We start from the raw sequence: 2,373 nt of genomic DNA on the forward strand, positions 1-2,373 counted from the left end.
TTTGTTTATTTAAAAAAAGTTATATTAAAAATATGTTATAGGTAATATATACAAATTTGTATTTACAAGTAGCGTTTTGCACTTCCCAATGCACCTGGCATATAGATTCTTTGAAGCAGTCCGCTGTTACTATGGTGTTTAAATTCATAGCATCGTTATGTTTATACTCTAGGAAACCTTTTGTTTCTGATTTTGTAAATCTAAACGGGTTATTTAAAAGCGACTTGTTGTTACCACGGTAAACCGGTGAATTCTTCATTTTATGTTGTTAAAAAGGCGTTGTTACTGGCAAAGAACATTTTCCAAACAAAACTCGACGTCATTGAAATACTCAAAAGGGGCTGGAAAATTTTGCACGTTTGCTTGTGTGTTCGGCCACTAAAGAATAATATAATAAAGCTACTATTAATGAAATTACATATAAGAACTTAACAAACTTTCAAAAATATTCAATAACATTTCTTTTATTAACTAACATTATGCAATATATTATTAATCTTTACTATTATATTTAGTAAAATTTTCAGTTAGCAGCTGTTTCAGTCTTTTTTCATTTTTTGTTTTGAATTTTCTTTATAGATAGGTTGATAATGTAAATAAAACGAGGTTTAAATAATATTGTAAGAGTTGGCGACAATGGTCATATTGTCTAGACAGTTTTGCTCATGAAATGAAGAACCTAATTTAGTTCGCATTAAAATTCCTTAGGCACCAACTTTAGAATTAAGTAAAACAAGAAGAACATTGGCAATTAATAAAAAAAAGAAAGTTTTTTTTTTTTAAAATTTGTTTGCGCTTCAGTAAAAATTAAAGTTTCAATTATTTTGCAAGTAAAACTCTCCCATTTTTTTTTGAACCATAGTTTTTTTTATTAGTCATTACAATCACAGCATTTGTAAATAATGCGATATTAAATAACATTAACTAAATCTCTACCTGATAAGATCTCAAGTTCTGTAATGAAATTATGTGTTCTTCACTAAACTTATTCAAGGTTACGCCATAATTTCTTTGCCGGATTTCCGTAGAAAGATCGTATTCTGGTAAAGAGGAGCATTCCAAGTAATAGCTCAGCATAGCAATATAATCAATTGCCATTCTTAAAACCTCAATCTTTGAAAGCTTATGTTTTGATTTTTCATTGATGATGGGAACTTTTCTCCGAAGATTTTCAAGAGCATCATTTAAAACATGACGCCTCCTTCGTTCTCTTGCACTTGCCTTTAATCGTTTGGATCGGTCCACTTTTCCATGCAGTGATTTGTGCGGTAAACTTTCTTCTGAAGTGGTTGGTGAAGGACATAAACAATTTGAATTTTCATTTTCTCCTATAGGTTGACAGGCTGGCATCTTCATTATAAAATGTGTCTAATTTATTTTCCGCAAAAAAAGTTGTTGGCTACGAGGCTAACTGTAAACGAGAGTTAATATCCGCTGTACAACTAACTCTGCTGCTGGCCAACTCTCAACTACTGCTGACCATGATATTGCAACCTTTTATACGGGAATTTGCTTCTATTTTTTGCGCATGCAAATCTTAATAGTCTATTGTTTTGTAAACATAAAAAAGTATATATCTATTATATTTTCTTATTGTTCCGCGTGTCTTATAAAACAAAGAAATTGAATCAATTCTCATTCGACAACAGAAAGCTTTGATTATCAAAAACGATATTGACATTAAATTCAAACGCCTCGTGGCGGATTAAAGGAAAATAAAAGCCATTTTTTATAATTTAAAAATTAAGTATCGCTTCCAATGAGACAAAAACTAGTTCCCAGTGAAATGAATATAAAAACCGTACTCTTTTTTAACAAAGAGTCTAGTAAAGAATATGGATTTTATTGACTATATTTTTAAACCACACAGCAACCATTCTAAACTTTAAATAACAAAATAATAAGAATTTAAATTAAATTTAAAGCTATAGAATTACATTTATTTTAACAAAACAGAGCCTAAAAATTCTGGGCATTTTGTAACCCAAAAAGAGATAAAATAGTTTCAATTAATATTTTCAAAAAATAAAATTTTTAAATCATTATATTATTACCGTTAAAGTGAAAAAAGAAAACAAATCATATTCAAAAATCAAAACAAAACAAGCATACTCAGAAGTAAAATTATCTTTGGTTACTATAAAAAGTAACACTTTTGTTGACCTGAACTGAAAGTGATTTATAATTTTTTAGGTCGAAAATTTAGTTAGTTTTTTTCTTTATTACGCCATCTTTATCACCTCAAGTTTTGGTTTCCCACTTTTTACCAATTATTAGAAAAATATTATATTTAACATTAGTGACGGATCCATGATATTTTAGTGTTTGAGATAACTAACTTCCAGACATGGAACAAGCTCCAAACATTTGTAT

General features: G+C 28.9%; 1 protein-coding gene across 1 annotated transcript; it reads right to left on the minus strand.

The window, feature by feature from the left end:
• Positions 1–1,474, minus strand: LOC101239434 (transcription factor Atoh7-a). The gene is made up of 2 exons (XM_065796105.1): positions 937–1,474; positions 1–378 (listed from the first exon to the last, which is right to left on the minus strand). The coding sequence occupies exons 1-2, from the start codon at positions 1,354–1,356 to the stop codon at positions 283–285; spliced, it is 516 nt and encodes a 171-aa protein (XP_065652177.1). The 5' UTR covers positions 1,357–1,474; the 3' UTR covers positions 1–282.
• Between the last annotated feature and the right edge of the window lie 899 nt (positions 1,475–2,373).

This window comes from Hydra vulgaris, chromosome 04 (assembly GCF_038396675.1).
Source record: "Hydra vulgaris chromosome 04, alternate assembly HydraT2T_AEP".
Classification (NCBI taxonomy): Eukaryota; Metazoa; Cnidaria; class Hydrozoa; order Anthoathecata; family Hydridae; genus Hydra; species Hydra vulgaris.